Source organism: Aethalodelphis obliquidens, unplaced genomic scaffold, assembly GCF_003676395.1.
Source record: "Aethalodelphis obliquidens isolate GAN/ISIS:26980383/991018 unplaced genomic scaffold, ASM367639v1 scaffold82, whole genome shotgun sequence".
Taxonomy (NCBI): Eukaryota; Metazoa; Chordata; class Mammalia; order Artiodactyla; family Delphinidae; genus Aethalodelphis; species Aethalodelphis obliquidens.
This window is the reverse complement of record NW_020838026.1, coordinates 4,700,616-4,718,793: the sequence shown is the minus strand read 5'-3', so window position 1 is coordinate 4,718,793 and position 18,178 is coordinate 4,700,616. Positions and strand designations below refer to the sequence as shown.

The window sequence follows — 18,178 nt, the reverse complement described above, 5'->3', positions numbered from 1 at the left end:
AATATAGTTTATCTCCCCAGTGGAATGAACACTTCCTAAGGGCAGAGACTCAATGCCACCTTCTTTCATATCTATCTTCCACTGCATTTAGCATGGTACAAAATACTCACTTGTACTGAATAGATACTTTTCAATTCACTGATAAAAGAGATTTGGTTTCCTGCATCCTACCGGAGCCAGGATTGTTACCGAATCCGGAAGACCACTGGATTTCAGGTTCTCCTCAGGTAGAAGGTCAATGGAAACTGGGCAAGTGCAAGAGGATGGTCCCTACTTTAAAAAAAAAAAAAAAAAAAAATCAAAGAATCATGAATTTTGGAGCAAGAAAGGATCTTAGAGACCTGTAGTCTGACCCCTCAATTTACATATAAGGTAAATGAGGTTTAGAGAAATGAATTACTCATCCAAAGTCACAGATTATTTACAGCAGAGCCAAGACAAGAACCCAGGTCCTGACTTCAAGTTCAAATCTCCTTTCTCTGTTAAACAAAGATCTCCTTTGTCTGTCCTTAATATACTAGGTAATTTATAAAGTACACATAATATGTTCTTCAAAACTGTTGAAAATACTACTCATCTTAAGAGTCCTTTTACCACATACCTCTCCAATAAAAAGAGGAAAAGGAATTACTGTTTCCATCCTACACACAAGGGAACAAAAACAACGCAATCAAATGGCCTGCCCAAGACCACAAGGCTGAACCCCAGATAATAAAAATTTTACTATTTTAAGGGAAAATGAATGGAATATTTATTTTAGAATTCTTCCCCAGAATGTGGTGCCTATCTTTCCTAACAGACAACGTAAACATATCATATACCACATGGGTCACGTATGCTTTTCCTCTCAGTGCTTTCCATCTCCACAGCCTCCAATACTAATGTATACTATGATCCATGGCATAAAATAAAGTAGTAAATGAATATATGATCAAAAGCCAAATAAAAGGACCTCCCCGAAAATCAGAATTCTACTTCCACTCTGAACATTCTGATTCATAAATTTCTTATGAGAAATTAAACCAAACACCTTGTTTCTCACCTCCTTTTACCTTCCTAAAACAATCTCCTTTAAATAACAAGGAAGTCCCCTTGTCCAGGGATACTATGAAACTATGAACATCTGTTTTACCAAATCTTTACATTTTGCTACCATGAGGAATATTCCCTCTCAACCTGCATCTCTTCAAAGAGGAAATCTCTGGTTGGTTTTGTTGTTTACATGTTTTAACCTCAAAAGAGAATACTGTCTCCTCATGATGGTGGGTCTTCTTTAGGCCTCTACTGTTTTTGAGGTGCTACAATCAGAACCCTGCAGTGTAGTTTTCCAGGGGCTGCAGCTCTACAGTTTGATGAAAGGCCCCCTGCCCCACCAAGGACAGAATGAGGACAGCATGAATGCCCTCCCATGTCTCCCTTGTATCATCCCACTGCATGTAAGCAACACCCGAGGTGTAAAACTGCACAATTTGTAGGATGGCAAGAGTCTCACTGGCCCCAATTCTGTTCTGTTTGACTCAGTCAGAACAATGGCCTCTGTTTATTTGCTCACTCTTAGTTTAGGATTAATGTTAAATAAACCAGCACTTGAAGTTGGGAAGCACATCCAATTTGTCAATTGTAAGATAATTTAAACCACATACTTCAGAAAGCAGCTTAACATTGAAGCTTCCAGATAGTACACTAGGTCTTATCTTTAGGGAAAAAAATTAAGTTTTATTATTCCAATTCTGAAGAGGATATTAGATGCTAATGCAAATCATAAGGAAGACTTAGAGTGTCAAATACATTTAAAAAGTTATCTAACGTTGGCCTTATTTAATGTTGTTTCTCAAATATCTGTCTCAAAAAAATAAAAAACAGGGCTTCCCTGGTGGCACAGTGGTTGGGAGTCCGCCTGCTGATGCTAGGAGACGCAGGTTTGTGACCCGGTCCGGGAGGATCCCACATGCCGCGGAGCGGCTGGGCCCGTGAGCCATGGCCGCTGGGCCTGTGCATCCGGAGCCTGTGCTGCGCAGCGGGCGAGGCCACAGCAGTGAGAGGCCCACGTACAGCAAAAAAAAAAATTAATAAATAAAATTAATAAATAAAAAACAGGAAACACCAAAACCAACATAGAACTGGTATTTAAATTCAGCTTTCAAACATATATTAATACCAAGAAATTATCAAGAACCAGGATCTCTGAAAAAAAGAGAATTACCTTTTCACCCATTCTTAATCATCTAAATAATCAAGTGATTAATAAGAATACAGTACAACATATGGGAAACTTCTCAAGCTATTCCAATTATCAGTTGTTAACTAAACTGTTTCAGTAAAGGAGAAAATTCCATACCAAGTAGCATACCACTCAGGAGAACAATCCTCTAATACTGGGGCAAGGTGATGTGCAATATTTTAGGCTTATTGTTTACACTAGAATTTATGATCACTGGCATGTATAACTCAGTAAGTACTTACTGTATGCCTAAATCGTATTAAGCTTTGACATGTAACATTTCATTTAATCATCACCACAACCTTCTAAGACAGATTCTATATTCTCTGATTACAAAGGAGGTACCTGAACACCAAGATGTTAATTCGTTTGTCCAGGATCAAAGTTTATATCACAGCTGGTACTCAAATACAAGTCTATCTGACTCCAAAGCAAAAATTAGTACCTTTCCAGGGGTCTTAACCCCTATGATGTTATGATAGGAAATAACTCTGTGCTAAGTAAAGCAAAAATTTTAAGTCCTACATCAAAGATTGGCAAACTTTTTCTGGAAAGGGCCAGCTAATAAAATTTGGGGGCTATGCAGGCCATACTGTCTCTGTTGCAAGAAATCAACTCTGCTGCTGTACTGCCAATGCAGCCACAGACAATACACAAACAAGTATGACCGTATCCCAATAAAACTTTATTTATGAGCACTGACATCTGAACTTCATGTAACTTGAACATCATGAAATATTCTTTTTATTTTTTTCAACCATTTAAAAAATTTTCATTCTTAGTTCATAGGCCATACAAAATACAAGCTGCAGGCCAGATCTGGCCTACATGCTGAATTTTGCCAATGTCTGTCCTAAATAATGCAGACAAATATAAAATATTTTTTGCTAAACAGCTCTTTTCATAACTCCTAACTTGTAATCTCCTTTAATATTCTGAACTGATACTTTAAAGAAGCTCAAAGTCTCAATAAACTTGACATCTGTCCCAAAATAATCAAAACTCTGGAGTCCAAAACTGCAGACACCACATATGGATCTCCTAAGAATGAGATAGAATCACACGATTCTGGAACTCAAAGAGATCTAACACATTCTAATTCCTTATGTGCATTTTTTAAAACTGATAGTAAGACATTTAAAAACAGCTCAATACTAAGTTTATAGGTAATACCTTACGCGTATAAGAAGTATTACAAAGCATTTTCACAACCTTTCTCTCATCTGACCCCTCCTCTGTAAGGAAGATAGTGCAAGCCTTCTCATCCCCATTTTACACCTAAGGAAAACAGGCTCAGAAATGTAAATAACTTGCCCAAAGCAGGGACAAGGCCACACAGCTACTAAGCAGCATAACTGCAACTATGACCTGATTTCAAGTCCTTGCTGCCTCTTAACTACTTCCATGGACATCAAATTTCACATTAATGGGTTAAACCCTAAAGATTTTCAAGAATATTAGTCAAAATCTTTAAATGCAATGAAAACGTTTAGCTCATTTCATTCGATTTTTATTCTGCTATCACAGTCTTCTGAAGAAAACAGCTGTTAATTCTCGACATTTGTTAAATGCATTTACAGTCAATAGTGAACCTATGTGTACTGTGCAGACAATACACCCAGACCAGCTTAGAAAGGGGAAACACTGCTGAACAAGTCATCTAAACAGAGAATAAGAGAAAGAGAAATGGAGATGAATGAACTGCCATTAAAGTCTTGGCCCAACTGTGGAATAGCTTCTGGTGATTAGAAAATAATGTGGAGGTTAGGAAAAGAAAATAAGAGGAACGAAACTACTGGAATTCAAACCAACATCAAAGACTCTAATGACAGTTGAGCCTGCCTGTCTGCTTCTTGGTCTCGCCCTAGAAAACAAAAAGTTATATAACCAACGAAGGTTCTTCCAACTAACATTTCCTCTGTGGCCCACTTACACCCTATCACCCACCTCAGTGTGCATCACCATACAGTAAAAAACTGGGCTTCCACCCCAGCTAGGTCTGGACAAGTCTCTGTCCAAAGTGCTGCTTTATTCCACGGACGGCTATAGGGACGATGGTATGAAGATAACCAGCTTGAGCACAGTTCCAACCTCACACCGTTCTAGAATACTTATTCTATAAAGCGTCACACACCCAATTTTAGGAATGAAGTAGACTCCAGATATTCCTGAAAATGGTAATCACAACATCATAATATTCCATCTTCACACACAGCCCTATTAAAAAATAATTCACACCAATGAGGGCTTGAAAAACTTTGAGGTCGTGTTGTAGCAGCAATTAAAGCTTCTATTTCCTTCACTCTCAAGTTCAAGGACCAAATGTCAAGATTTCGAGTTAGATTTCAATTTACCCAACAAGAAAAAATATATTAATGAATCACAACCGTCACTACCCAAAAATATTACAACAAATTCAATTACTGATTCAAACTAGCACATTTTCTGGACCCTAAGAGCCACGGCACTCTAGCACCATATGCTTTTTTTCTTCCAACAGAAATACAAATACAGACAACGTTTACAAAAGCAACCAATGTATCAGAAGTTATTCCCATTCAGACTGACTTAAAAGGTCTAAATCTGTGCCAAACAAAACTCTGAAAGAATGGAAAATAAAAGAGATGCTGACAACAATGCAATGTGGCCCAGCTGCCAGCTATCCATGTAGCATCATGCAGTGCCCCAAGCAGTTTAAAAGCAGACTGCAATTCTGCATGCGGATCAAAATTATAATGAGCCAAATTCTATTTCCTAAAAGATAACTATCAAACTGCATCCCAAGCATCCTGCTGGGGGTCTCCTCCTCCCCCCCCCCACCTTCCTTAAGCTTCAGCAACAGAAGGTGGAGTTATAAAGGGTCCAAAAGTAGACTACAGCTAAGAAATCAGCTTTGACTTTCTCCCTCTACCGTTTCTCGTCATCTGTTTGGGTAATTTTTTAATATGAATATTTACTCAAGTCAACAAATCGAGAAAGGCAAGAAGGGGGCGTGGGGGGTGATGGCGGGGGAAAAGGGCACTAAGTCACCAGCACCGTCCAATGTGCAGCGGCAACTTCAGCCAATTAGAAAGATGAGAGGGAAAACTCCACGGGTGAGCCGGCGAGCACGGCAGGGGGCGGGCACGGCGAGGACGCCCCCGGAGCCCCCCAGGCCCGCTGCCCGCGCCTCGGGTCCGGAGCGCCGCAGCAGGCCAGGAACCGCCCGGCCCGGTCCGACGAGGCCGCGGGGAAGCGGCAGGCGCGGGAGGCAGCGGCCCGAGCGCGGTCCGCCTCGGGAGGCCAGAGACGGAGTCGGCGGGGACCGGGGAAACCCGAGATGGCCTTCTAAGAACATTCGATCCCGAACCTTTACTTTAAAAAGAATTTCTCCCGACAAGGAAACTCAGGCCCCCGCAGCCTTCCCCTGCGGCGCCTGCCCACGTCACCGGCGCCCCCGGCCCTCCCGCGGCCCCCGCCTTACCGAGCCCCGCGGCCCCGCCGCGCTGCCGCGGCGTCGCTGCGCCCCGCTCGCCGCTCCGTGTCTGTCCTGCGGGGCGCCGGGCCCGACGCCCTCCTCCTCCTCCTCCTCGTCCTCGTCCTCTTCCTCGTCCCGGTCCTCGCCGCTGCCGAGCACCGCTCGCGCGCCGAGCCTAGCGCCTGGCCGCCCAGGGCAGCCGCGGGGGCTCGGCCGGGCGCCCCCCGCGCCAGCGCCTCATCCCGCCGCGTCGCCCCGTCAGGCTCGGGGGCGGGGACGCCGGGCTCCGGGCCGCGGCCTCGGAGTCCCCACCTCCGACACGCACCGCGCTCGCCCTCACCCGGCCGAGTCGGCCCCGGGGACGCGGTCCTCCGGCTCCAGGCCCCTCGCCCGCCGCCTTCGGGCCGCCCCCGCAGCGCCCCCGCCCCGCTCGCGGCGCGCGTGCCCGCCGGAGGCCCGCCGCTGGCCCGGCCTCCGCCTCCCGCGCTCCGCCTCCTCCAGCGCCCGCGACGCCCGCAGCGGGGAGAAGAGGCGCGCCGCCGCGGTCGCGGGCACGAGCACGCGCGAGGAGGGCGGGCGGAGCGCGCGCGCGGCCGAGGCCGGCGGGGGCGCGCCCGGGCCTCGCCTGCCGTTGTCCCGGGAGCGCACGTGCGCGGCGGGGGTGCTGCGAGAGGCGCGCGGCTCGGCCCACCCCCCCACCCCGAGGCTCTGGGGCCGGCGGGGCGCGGGAACGCGGCCCGGACGCCGGTTCGGGGGTTTGGGCGAGGTCTGCAGCTTCGGCTTCTGCACTGTGCTGCGGTGCAAAAACACAGAACCTGCCGCCGCCGCCGCCGCCGCAGCAGCAGCAGCAGCAGCAGCAGCAGGAAGAGACTTCCTCCGAGACTATGGCAGTGACTCCTCTCCACTGCCAGCTGACCCCTGGGTACTGTCACCGCGCGGCGGAGGAGAGGGGGCGTTGCCGCAAGTCGGGAAGCTCCTCGTCTCTCCATCTCTTAAGCATTTTGGTGTAAAATCAACTCGCATCGGTTATTATTTGGAATCTGGGCCTAAAAGTTCCTTTGGTTGTCTTCTTCATTCAGAGTTATGGACCAGAAGATTGGAAGTGACCTGGCGGGGGAGAGGAAGGACAAGAAAGGGTGAAAGAGCAGCAACCCCCGAAGGTGCATGGCCAGGAGACAAGTGAACCCCTGCCCGTAGATGGCACTGCCCTTGCTTCTCCTCCTGCTCCTTTTGTTCAGCCTCTGAAGGCTGCGCAGCACTTCGACCTGCAACAAGCGTCTGTGTAACAGAACACATCTTGACATTCTCCCTTTTCTGTTTCGATCTTTTTCTTTTATATTTGTACCTTACCCTCCTTCTGACGCCTTTGGAATCTAAATGTTGGGGACGGGGTTAACCTACATAATTTAACCCAGTACCCAAACCCACCCTTGCCAAATACTGCATCATCTAATGTCACTGCAGAGATTCGGGTCCACTCAGCGTTTAGTCATTTCAGTGGGCGTCACTGAATATAAAACGTGGCCTTGACCACAGCAGAATTTCAAGGGCATGGACGTGAAGCAGGATTTCACCACATCCTGGAGAGAAATTAGGGAGTGAACATGCATAATAATCTCACTCTTGCCAACTTCAGTATAACCAGTATAATTTTGGTCTTTTTCTAAAGACCAAAATTCTAGATGTTTTCTAGCAGAGAAGGAGGGAAGGGATTGAATGAGGTTCCCATAGAAGCACAGGGTTGGACGGGAAAATTTAAAGACGTGTACTTTAAAGAAATGTATCCTGGTATGGTAACCATCTACTTGAAACTGGTACGCTTAGGATCTGTAATGGTCTTAATGGGTACTTCCTAAGTGCTGGAAAAACAGCCAGGTGAATGAAGAAAACTAGAGACCTGCAGCTTCACACAAACACATAGTTTAAAAATTACTCTTTCTCCAAACTGCAGGGGTTCCATGGGTTCACCTTTTGGCCACAGAGAGCCATCTCTGCCAGAGAGAGAAGAGTATGCAGAGAGGGATTTAATAACTTGTGTTGTTCCCAGGGATTGGTGAGCATGAAACATAAAATCTCCTGTGATGTCAAAGGAGGTCAGGATGGGACATTTAACCAAGTCACCGTGAGAATGGAGTTTTGCCCAAGGCTTTCATCCCTTGGCTACTCTCAGCTAAGATAATGACATTCTGTATTCTTTCAGAAAGACTTCACATCCCAGAGTTTGGCCATCACACCGCCAAATTCAGCTGTACTGACCGAATTTTAAATGGTTTATGCTCAACTGGTGGAGAAGGTGAATAATACCTACAGGAACTGGAATCTCTACGTACATTGAATGACACAGATACTCTATTCCAGGGTCTCAAAACATCTTGATAACTTTCCCCCCTTTGGTATTGTCTAGTTCAGAGAAAGAAGAAATGGATTCCTTCTGTGTATTCCAGATGTCAAGGGTGTTTGAGCGAGCTCAAGGGTGCTATGCTCCTTACTCTCGTTCTCAGCCAGCACTTCCCCTCCTTGGAAAGAAGCATCCAGGTAGCCTACAGATAAGTAGTTATTCTTGCTATACCTGCAGATAAACAGAAGGCTGTGATTTCTGGACAACTCTGCAGCCATCTGAACTTGGTGCTGCAGAGCCTGTATCCAATTGCCTCTGTCCTAATAACACCTTTAGTGATTCAATACATGTATTCCAATAATTGCAACATTCCCTAAAAACAGAAAAAGCCTGTCTGCATGTAAAACGGTAAATAACTGCATTTGTTGTAGTTTGATTCAGTATTCTCAAGGTGAGTGGTCGGGGGGAGCCGGGGAGAAGGCAAATTCCCTCTGTCTCTGAAGCCGTCAGAGGCCTCCTCCTGGCCTCCTTTCTCGGCCTTGACACCGTCGTCTTCCTGACAGTAGCATCTGGGCTCACTCCTGGCATCTCAGATCTGTTGCACTGCAGTCCCCTCCAGGCACTGAAGCCGCGTCATGGTTCAGACAAGTCGAGCCAGCACAGAGGGCTGCCACAGAGAGGGCTGCCACAGAGACGACTGCATTGCTTGCCCAACCTTGAGTTTTAGAGAGAACCTGGAAATTTGAGCAAGGGAGAGAGAGAAAGCTTATTCTCATCCCCAGACTGAAGGCTCAACAGCTGACTTGAGAAAAATGAGTTGCTGAAAGCCATCCAGGCTTAAGAGAGAATTTTCCCAAAGTGACATTTGACATTGCCTTGTATATTTATTTTCTTCCTGGCCAGAGGGCCAGCTCCATGTTGTGTCCCCATTAAACAGGACAACAAAATAGATTTTTGAAAAAGGTGTGTTGTCTGTGTATAGCATCCTCCTAGCTAAGCTGGATGCACACGGAGTAGCCTCTCTAAACATTGAACCCTTTACCACGAGAAACTACTATTGGGCAACATCTTAGGAAGTGGTCAGTAGTGCTGAATCCCCAGGGCAGTCATTAAAATGATAAACTTCCCTCTTCTGTCCTCTCCCGGTCACATTTTGGTTCATTAACCTCTATCACAATAATTTAGAACTTTTGGCTGTTCTCCCACAAAGGTTTTTTTTTTCTTCCAGATGCTAAACCTTAACACCAGCTGTACCTATCTAATATCTGCTTTTGAATGTTTAGCCAGATACTAGCTCTACTGCTCTCTCCTCCACTGAGTCCTTCTCCACTTCCAGAATTCTAAATGTCCACTACCCCCAAGGCTCTGACCTTGGGCCTTTCCTCTTCTCTTTCCACCGCCCTCCCAAGGCAGTCTCTCCCAGCCCTTGCCCTTAAATAGCCTCCATTCACTGATGTATATCTTTAACCCTGACCTCTCGCCAGCGCTCTGGGCTCCTATACCCAGCTGCCTCCATGACCTCTCTATTTGAATATCTCAAACTTCATGTGTCCAAAGCAGAACACTGGGCTTTCTGTATTAAAACCAGCACCCAAAATTGCTTCCTTCAAGTCTTCCCCATCTCAGGACAAAAACAACCCTTTCTCTCAAACACCACATTCATTTTAGCAGGAAATCCTTCCACTTCTACCTTCAAAACATATTCTGAATCCAATCTCTTCCCTCCCTCCTAACTGCTAACACCCACGTCTGCCCCCTACAATCTCTCCTCTGGGTGACTAAGTGGTCTCCTACCTCTATTCTTACCCATCCATGGTCCAGTCTCAACTCAGCAACCAGAGAATTTCTTTTAAAATATGAGTAAGAAGTCATTCTCTTCGCTCAAAACTCTTCAGTGCCCTGTGCTTCTAATAACACTACAATAAAATCCAAAGTCCTTTCCCCAGCCTTGCAAATCCCTTCAGCCAACAGTCACCTCTCCATTCACTCTGTTCCAGCTACGTGGTCTTTAAACCAGGGAGAACCACCTCTTCCTGGCCTTTTTTTTTTTTTTTTTTTAATCTTTTGGCTGAGCTCGGCGGCACGTAGGATCTTATTCCCCCACCAGGGATCGAACCCGGGCCACCTGCATTGGAACGGTGGAGTCTTAACCACTGGACCACCAGGGAAGTCCCTCTTCCTGGCTTTTAAATTAACCTTCTCAACTACTTTCTAAAATAGTTCTGCCTTCTCTGTCCCCTTCCTCTGCTATTTTTTTTTTAACAGCACTTACCAATGATTGTGTTTGTTTGTTTTTTTAAATTTATTTATTTATTTTTGGCTGCGTTGGGTCTTCATTCCTTTGTGCAGGCTTTCCCTAGTTGTAGCAAGTGGGGGCTACTCTTTGTTGTGGAGCACAGGCTCTAGAGTGCAGGCTCGGTAGTTGTGGAGCACGGGCTTTGTTGCTCCGTGGCATGTGGGAACTTCCCGGACCAGGGCTCGAACCCGTGTCCCCTGCATTGGCAGGCGGATTCTTAACCACTGCACCACCAGGAGAGTCCCCATGATTGTGTTTTGAAATTGATTATTTATTATTTGCCTCTCTCACTAAAATGAACATCCCACAGGGCAGGACTTTGTTTATTCACCATTGTATCCATGTTGCCTAATACATGAATAAATGGTACTGTCAGAATACAGGATCTGTATCCTCACTTATTTTCTGCCATTCTTTATTGCTATGGATGTATCTTTATTACAAGTGGGAACAAGCGCAAATTATAAAATTATATCATTTGCAATTCACTGCAAATCAAATCAAAACAAATTATACTGGAAATCTAAGATTATATAAAGATTCAATGGAGGGGGCATTAATGCATAATCTAATTTCTAAAAGGCAAAATCATAGTCTAACCTTGCAATTAGGTTTTGAAATGTAGAAGTTACATATCAAGAGGCACAGAAAATCAAAGGCAAATTAAATGAAGTGCCTTTTCACTTCCAACTGAAATAATCACCATGTTGAAAAGGAATGTGGTAAATTTAAGGAGAGGCTAGTTGTCCCTTTCATTTTTTACCTTGTCCCACTATGTAACCTTGAACAAGTCAATTAACATCTCTTTTTCCATCTGCAAAATGGGCCTACTCGATTTCTTCTTTAGTTGGGTATCATAAAAGTAGAATAATTTAATTATCATGGAAAAGTTTTGGAAGAAAGGAAATTTGGAAATTATCCATGATTATTATGTTTCCCAAACTTCTTTGTCTAATATTTTGGAATGAGGAAGAAATGAATGTATTTTTAAAATACAACTAAAGACTCATGAAAATCACTCAACATTTCTAAATTGATCAGAAAAAAAGCATTCTGAGGTAGCAAAGCAAGATACAGTCACCTGAGTATATCACCCACTGTCTGAGCTCTACAGAATCCATTTTATAGTCAGATGTGAACTTAGACCAGGAAGTGAAAGGAATTGCATTGAAATGTAAGCTTTTGTAGAAGTATTAATTCCACTTCTTATCAAGCAAAATTATGTGGCGGCTCATGAAAGAATGAACAAAGAAGCAACTCAAACATTTCTATATATGAGATCCTTAAGGGGCAGCGAAATGTTTGGAAGGGGAATCAGGTCTCGGGGAGCTTTTGAAGCTGCATCTCTCAAGCAAACATGCTGCTTTATTTAAAATGTATGTTTAATTGAGGTGACTTGAAGGAAATTAAATCTCCCATTGGCGGCTGTGACAGTGGTGAGATGTCGCTACTCCTCATGAGAAAACACACACACACATGCACGCACACACAGTCACACACACTCACACATGTCACTCAAGCTCACACAATATTTCACTGTAAACACACCACGTGCTCCAGCCCTCCCTCCCAGCTCTGGCTGAATCAGCACTCTTCTCAGCTGTGTGGTGATGCTCCCAGGCCCACAGGCTTTTGTGAGATCTAAAGAACTGAAGCCAGTGTTGAGGAAGTGCATGGGAAAGTGACTTGGGAAAGCTAGAGTTCAAAGGGAGGTCATTCAACTCCAGGGCTGCTTCTTCCCCAGGGTGCTCCCTGCAATTCCCCTCCCACGATTTTGTCTTTTATGGCTTCCAGTTTCCAGAACTTAATGCATCTCAGAAGGTCTAAACCATCTGTGTTTCCCTGCTATATTCAAAATACATGTTGGCTGAGAATGTACCTATGTTTCTGAACCTTAATGCAGTCAATGCTAAGTTTCCTGGGCAACTTGAGAGGAATAATCCAATATGCCATTTTACTGTTTTAAAACCACTTGCACTTGGCTTTGGAAGGTATTTTGTATTTAAATATGAATCATCCCTAAATACATTGGGGGTTAGGGATCATAATACATCAGACAAAACAATAAAACTACCCTATCAAAATATTATTTCCCTGTTCCCATCTCAATTTTTTCTCTTACGGATTTCATGCTGAAAACAAACAGCGTTACTCCTCAGAGCGATAAAAAAGGCCAGTCTCAAGCAAAGCTGATAACAGACTCAAACTTACCAGTTCACTCCTTCTTTCCTGAGTCATGATCTAATTTTAAAAGTATTTCTCTTTAGTTCTTGATGAGTTTTAACAAAAAAGCAATGACAACCATCTTACTCATGGCAAAAAAAAAAAAATACTGTGTTAAGGAGTACTACAGGGACTTCCCTGGTGATGCACTGGTTAAGAATCCGCCTGCCAATGCAGGGGACACGGGTTCGAGCCCTGGTCCGGGAAGACCCCACGTGCCACGGAGCAACTAAGCCCGTGCACCGCAACTACTGAGCCTGCGCTCTAGAGCCTGCGAGCCACAACTACTGAGCCCACGTGCTGCAACCACTGAAGCCCACGCGCCTAGAGCCTGTGCTCCACGACAAGAGAAGCCACCGCAATGAGAAGCCTGCACAGCGCAATGAAGAGTAGCCCCCGATCAACACAACTAGAGAGAAAGCCTGCCCACAGCAATGGAGACCCAACGCAGCCAAAAAAAAAAAAAAAAGAATACTGCAACAGTGATAGAGAAGGTCAAGCAGCTGAGAAAGTTATACTTTAGGTAATTCAGAGTTTTCTGTGCTTCGTGATTCACCTTTTAGTAAAAGATCTAAGGTATTATCAATAGGTATGAGGCACTATTAACATTGAGAGAAACTGAGGCACAGAAAGATTCAAACCCTGCCTAAAATTCAACCTGTACTTGATCTCTTATTTTTGGCCACACCGTGCAGCATGCAGGATCTTAATTCCCTGACCAGGGATCGAACCTGTGCCCTCTGCAGTGGAAGTGGAAGCGTGGCGTCTTAACCACTGGACCGCCAGGGAAGTCCCTGTACTTGATCTTTATTATTCCTCTTTTTTAAAATAAACAGTTGATGATGGCCAGGTCACATAAAACTGACAAAAATGTTATTGAAGGATAATGTTATCTGTACGTTACAAGAGAGAGCCCAGCCAAACAGAAAAACCCCTGTCCACCCTTTATCCTCCTCTCTCCTACCGGAGGGGAGAAGACTGGGGGGTCCTTGCCCTTGCATTCCCACCACTGCCTCTGGTAACCATACCTGGTGCAGCTGACCATCACTCTTCCCAGAAGACAGCATCAAAAACAAATCCACCATCAGGTGCTGGGGTGCAAACTAAGTTCCAATATATAGGTTAACCAAACCATTGCCATTTCACTACCCAGTCCTTTCTTGGTTTTTTGATGGGCAAGTAAACCTCAGTAGGAGCAATCTTTCCATCCCAACCCATCCCTTAATTACTAGCCCTGCATCCAGGCTGGCTCTCACATCCCACGCCTCCCCAAATCATTCGGTACACTTTTGGGGAGAGAAAAGACCTCCACAATGTCACCTTGATACGACAATGGTGTCCTTTTACAAGGAAAACAAAGTCAACCTTCATGTTCTCCCTGAGCAGATCAGGAAATTTTGGTCTTTCTTTTTATCAAGGGAGAAAGATATCTTCAGGGAGATGTCTAAATCTTGGAATTCTTAATTAAGTTTTCATCTGTACGGTATCATGCTGGAGGCTGGGTAAAGAAAAGTGAACAGGGAGCCCTCTCCGTTTCTCAATGCTTAGAGTTTAAGCTGGATCAAATCAGCAAAGGCTAATCTATGGGCACACAGACATCAAACAGCTGTGCAAACACTGGACCAATGCATAAATTAAATACAAAAGTAAATAAAGTATTTACATTAAGTAAAAGTCATGCAGCTGCTGTTATTATTCTCCGCGAAGGCTCAGGAGGGAAGGAGGTACATTAGGCTACACAGATTTTATTTTTCTGTTGGGGATCGTGTCAGCAGGAAGGAGTGGAGAGGTCACAGATGGCCGGAGGAACAAAGACAAACTGTTATGTAACTGTCGTCCGCTGATGCACAGCCTCTAAACCGGGTCTTCAGACTGAAGTGACTTTGTTTCTCAGAAATTACTTTTATATAGCAGACTATGCTTCTAGGAGTTTATGTCAGGGAATCACTTTAAAGAGTCAGAGACCACCCTCGTGGGGCAATAACAGGAACCCAAGGAGGTGACCTGAACTGTCCTACCTCAAAGAATATCTTGCTCTTCTAGATGTGTCTGGGGTGAAATTAAAGAAGCTACCGTAGCCTACTGCCATTGGAGACTCTGCCTGCTAGCCCACACCGTGGAAATTTCCTGCCTTCTCTAGGCAGGAACTCGGGATGCAGCACAGCTTTATTTAGCCTGAATTCCTATACTCGACACCTGGATCATGAATGGAGACATGAATGATTGATAAATTACCAAGCTGCCCATGAATCTCTCCTTACTTGAGGAGGCGAAAGGAAGTATGGGCCTTGGTGCTTATTTTAAATTAAAATGGTATTGTTATTCAGGAACATTCTGGGGAGTGTCCTATATTTGAAAAAACAAAGATTTTTTAAAAAGATAAAACAATACAAACTCATTGTTTAAAAATTAGAATGGCAGAAAAAAACACAGGGGACTCTCCTGGTGGTGCAGTGGTTAAGAATCTGCCTGCCAATGCAGGGGACACGGGTTCAAGCCCTGGTCTGGGAAGATCCCACACACCGCGGAGCAACTAAGCCTGTGCGCCACAACTATTTAGCCTGAGCTCTAGAGCCCGCAAGACACAACTACTGAGCCCATGAGCCACAACTACTGAAGATTCTCTTGTTGTTGGATATTTCTAGGGTTGTGATTCTTTGCTCTAAACTGGCAGTGGCTGATGGGTCATCTTTGATGTTAAAAGTGTGTGCACATCATGGACCCATGAGAGGCTGAAGTCTTCCCTCACCTACTAGCTGATGCCTAGAATCCCATGCTCAGTGCCTCTGCCATTGGCTTAAGGATTTTGTCTAGTTAAAAAGTGAGACTGGGGCTTCCCTGGTGGCGCAGTGGTTAAGAATCTGCCTGGCAATGCTAGGGACATAGGTTCGAGCCCTGATCCGGGAAGATCCCACATGCCACGGAGCAACTACGTCCACACGCCACAACTACTGAGCCTGTGCTCTAGAGCCTGTGAGCCATGACTACTGAGCCCTCACGCCACAACTGCTGAAACCCACACACCTACAGCCCGTGCTCCACAAGAGAAGCCACTGCAATGAGAAGCCCTCGCACCACAACGAAGAGTAGCCCCCACTCTCCGCAATTAGAGAAAGCCCATGCACAGCAATGAAGACCCAACACAGCCAAAAAAATAAATTAATTTAAAAAATAAATTAAAAAAAAAAGAATTTAGATACAATTAAAAAAAAAAGTGAGAGTGCCAGGAGAGGTGCTTCTTAAACGCTTTCCAACTTAAACCTCTCTTTGGGAATTCCTGAGAAGGACCTCAAAGCTGGGTTCCAGGCTCAGGCCTTAGCCCCAAGTTTTGACTGATCAAACCAGAAAAGTTCCAAAGTCCACTCAGGTTGTACTTTTTAATTGACTAAAATCCTTGAGCAGTTGGTAACACAGTTAATACCGTCTGGTACTAATTGCTACCTAAATTTAGTTTAGTATAGGAAATGCACTCAGTCGTGGCTTATTCCCTTAATACCTGATCCAGATACTCATTAATTTTATTCTCATATTTCTTATATTGTACATTTTTTGGTTTTCTGCAAATGTAAATCTATTTACCTTATAGTCTGTCTTCATTACTGCAAAGTCAGTGAATTAACCCGAGACCTCACTTTTTATTTCACTTCCAAGCAGCATAACTATGATCAGTGATCTCCAGAATTCCGGTCTGGTGCATTCTGATCCCCACAGAGATGGTATAGTTCTTCTTATTCACATGTCCCAATCAGTGTGTCTCTGAGGTGTGTGATCAGAATATACTGGTTACTCTGTAAAAGGCAGAGCCTAAGGAGAAGTGAAGTTTCCTGTTTCTGTGCAACTGTGTGTATTTGCGTGTCAGCGAGTGTGTGTGTGTGTGTGTGTGTGTGTGTGTGTGTGTGTGTGAGAAAGAGAAAGAGTTATTTCTCATGAGAAGTGGCGTCCATCTCCAGAGACTGAGGGTCAGCAATGTCAAGGCCTGCCAGGTACTTAAGTGCTAATTGCTGCTGTTACTAAAGTTCTCTTTCCACCAGAGACTCACAGGGCAACCTTGGGGAAATGACTGAATGCTTCCATTCCTTCCATCTCACACCTGGACACCAAGGACAGTAATATTTTCTGACTCCTTCCATCACAAAGGCATAAGAATGAATTCATTTACAGTTGGGGTTTTGAGATTCAATGAAGATGTTAGTATTTCAGGCTCCTTTTATATCGTTTGGATTTTCACTCAACCATTGAGGAAGGACAACTTTGCTGGAGATGTTTCTTTTCTATACTGCTGTCTTGGGAAGGGTACCCAGTCGCTGAAGCTTCACAATTATAAGAAGAAAAAGAGAAAGAGATCATCACCACCCACCCACACATAGTTGGCATTTCAAGCTTTGAGCAGTTAATAACCACCTCCTTAGGTTGGAAGCTGTCTTGCTTACAATGCTGTTTTAAATGTTCTCACACACTCTACCAAGCCTACCCTCCTTCCTGAAAAGGCTCAGCACAGACCCACTTTTCGGCTTTGAAAAGCAAAAGAGTGGAATGGAGTTTGAAAGGAAATACAAAGGCTTTCATAATATGGAGTAAGGACCAAAGGATCTAGCTCTAGAAGGTCAGTATTTTTAAGCAAATACTCCAGTTGTTTTTTACTGTTCTATCTGTGTCAATTCACAGAGAGTTGGGGCTTAAAGTGTGGTTGGTCTGGATTCCCTTCCTCTGACGAGGGATTGAGGACGTAGTCACACCACTGGTAGATCCACAGGAAGGAGAACGGATGAAGGAGTCTTCCCCAGAGAATTGTGAGTAATGCCAAACAGAGACAGCATGCAGATACAGAGAGGCAAGGATCACAAGCCAGCCAAGGGAGCCTGAAGAGGAAGCCAGAGACCAGAGCAAGGGGCAGAGAGACAAGAGGACCAAGACAGGGAGCAGTGGGGTCGACAGCTAAAAGGGAGTCTGTTCTGACCTTGGGACTGAGGCAGGAGGTAGATGGGCGCCCCCCCGCCCCCAGGGTAAGCAGTTGGAGATTTATTCCCTGTGGACCAATACTCCAAGAGAATAGCAGGACAATAGAGAGAGGGGACTGGGCCCTGCCCAGATAGAAGATAAGAGACCACATATTTCTCATTCTCGAAGTCAAGGAGACCTTCCCAACTAGAAAGCTCCTTGGAGGTCAAAAGCAGAGTGATGTCAACTACCCACAGGCCTCTTCAGTGGAATCCATCTTGGCTGCGAGATGTGCACGCACACAGGGGAGGACCCTGAGATATACCAAATATGGACTCTGAACCAGGCAAAGCAAGATGATTGGCCAAAGGAAACCCGGAAGAAATGCCCCATATAAGTGAATTAAACTACCATGAGGGCGCGACTCTCTCTCTGAGCCAGCCAGTGTGTCTAACCACACGTGCTGTACTCTTGTTTTCTCCTAGTAAACGCTTTACTTGTTTCACTACTTTCCATCTTTGTGGGGATTCTTTTCTGCAAAGCCGAAGGGCCAGGGCCTTGTCACTGGTCACTGGTCGAGTGGCTAGGATTCGGTGCTCTCACTGCCACGACCCGACCTCAGTCTCTGGCCAGGAACCGAAACCCTGCTTCAAGCTGCTGCAGGCCGGGGCCACCCGAGGTCAGGACCAAGGCTTCTATCAGCTG

General features: G+C 45.0%; 2 protein-coding genes across 3 annotated transcripts in view; one reads left to right on the top strand and one right to left on the bottom strand.

Annotated features, from left to right (window-relative positions):
• The window catches only part of ARHGAP32 (Rho GTPase activating protein 32), a 263,302-nt gene extending 257,529 nt beyond the window's left edge, over positions 1–5,773 (bottom strand). For both annotated transcript variants that reach the window (XM_027092877.1, XM_027092879.1), the window contains exon 1: positions 5,685–5,773. The gene's annotated coding sequence lies outside the window, so the exon portion shown is untranslated. The remainder of the gene's footprint in view (positions 1–5,684) is intronic.
• LOC113612793 (basic proline-rich protein-like) lies at positions 5,224–8,978 on the top strand. The gene is made up of 3 exons (XM_027092930.1): positions 5,224–6,838; positions 7,879–7,971; positions 8,083–8,978. The coding sequence occupies exons 1-3, from the start codon at positions 5,224–5,226 to the stop codon at positions 8,226–8,228; spliced, it is 1,854 nt and encodes a 617-aa protein (XP_026948731.1). The 3' UTR covers positions 8,229–8,978.
• The last annotated feature ends 9,200 nt before the right edge of the window (positions 8,979–18,178 follow it).